The 1,369-nt window shown below is 35.7% G+C and overlaps 1 protein-coding gene across 1 annotated transcript in view; it reads left to right on the top strand.

Moving 5' to 3' along the window:
- The first annotated feature begins 127 nt into the window (after positions 1-127).
- The window catches only part of r3hdm4 (R3H domain containing 4), a 10,259-nt gene continuing 9,017 nt past the window's right edge, over positions 128-1,369 (top strand). The window contains exon 1 of the mRNA XM_014007288.1: positions 128-338. Coding sequence (XP_013862742.1) covers positions 298-338 — 41 coding nt within the window. The 5' untranslated portion in view covers positions 128-297. The remainder of the gene's footprint in view (positions 339-1,369) is intronic.

Below are 1,369 nucleotides of genomic sequence, written 5' to 3'. Positions count from 1 at the left end.
GTAGTAGTAGTAGTAGTAGTAGTGGTAGTAGTAGTAGTATGTTTGGATGTTTCTTGCTAAGCCTCTGTCTAATAAATGATCTATGTGCGTCGAAAGTAGGTCGATGTTGTAAACTAAGACGGAGTGAGCACTCTGGTGTTTGTTTTTTTATCTTTGATCGAAGCTTTTCCTTAGCCCCCAAGCTAGAAGCTAACAAGCACTATTCGATGTTTTGACCTTAGYTTTAGCGCTTATTTTGTGTCCCCTTTGTCATACTGTCTGCGAGGCCTTTCGGTTTGTTCTTTTAACTTGTATAAAATGGTCGTTTTGACTGACAACAATGAAGAACAGGAGTATATGTGAGTTCGATTTTCTCTAGCTAATGCTATGTAGCTAGCTTAGTTAGCATCAGCCAGAACTGCTTATTTGTAGCTCGGATGAAGTTCGGATTTACTTCAGTTTAAATATTCCTATGTTAAGATTATTAAGTACATTTCGAATGTTTTCAGTAGTGTGTTTTATGCACAACTTAAAAATTTACAGGACAGAGTTAAACTCTTTATTTGGGCCTGATAGCTGCTGACTAATCTGTTTTATTCTGTTATTGTTTTTCTTATTAAAACTTTGAAAATTACTTTACTCAGTATTTCAATTAACAGCTTATATACACTGAGAACAGAGTGTAAACAAACTAATAGTTTTGCTATTTCATGACACGGAAGAGAAAGCAGACGTCATCTGACAAAGATGGATAGTTTTTTCCCCATGTTTTATAAATCTTCACAAAGCTAATTTAAAGCCACACTGTCTGTTTTTAAGGTCTGTGTAAAACCTGGTGGTGGGGGGGGGGACAGAATTATATGTTTGATAGAAATAAGAAGCAAGGCTCAGACTAAAAAGGGATCAGCTGTGGGTAAAGTTAGCATCTGACAGAAACACACACCCATATAATACGGTATTGGGCGTGGCTAGCGCGTTGCTTATGTATGCTCACATACATACCATACCCCTACTGACGTGTACGCACTGGATCTCTGTTACGCAATGAGGAGCCAACAAAATGAATGGAGGTCAATGGACTGTGAGATGTCTTCCCGATGAAAAACTCTTATAACTTCCTTATTTCTTACTCGATTTTTACAAACAATGGTTCAAAATAAAGCTGAGGAAATTGTGAATTTTACAGTTATGGAAATTTAAAATAGAAAACTAATTTAACTGACTAAAACAGTGGCTTAAACTAAGTATTTTTGCGTTTCACATGCGTTTTTTCATACAGATCAATGAGTTCTGACCAGCTGGATATTCATACATATATTTATCAGAACTGAGTCTTGGACATTTAAAATAATAAAATTAATCCTTCAAGTCTGTATATATAAACACACAC

Source organism: Austrofundulus limnaeus, unplaced genomic scaffold, assembly GCF_001266775.1.
Source record: "Austrofundulus limnaeus strain Quisiro unplaced genomic scaffold, Austrofundulus_limnaeus-1.0 Scaffold41, whole genome shotgun sequence".
NCBI lineage: Eukaryota > Metazoa > Chordata > Actinopteri > Cyprinodontiformes > Rivulidae > Austrofundulus > Austrofundulus limnaeus.
This window is presented reverse-complemented; position numbering and strand designations above follow the sequence as displayed.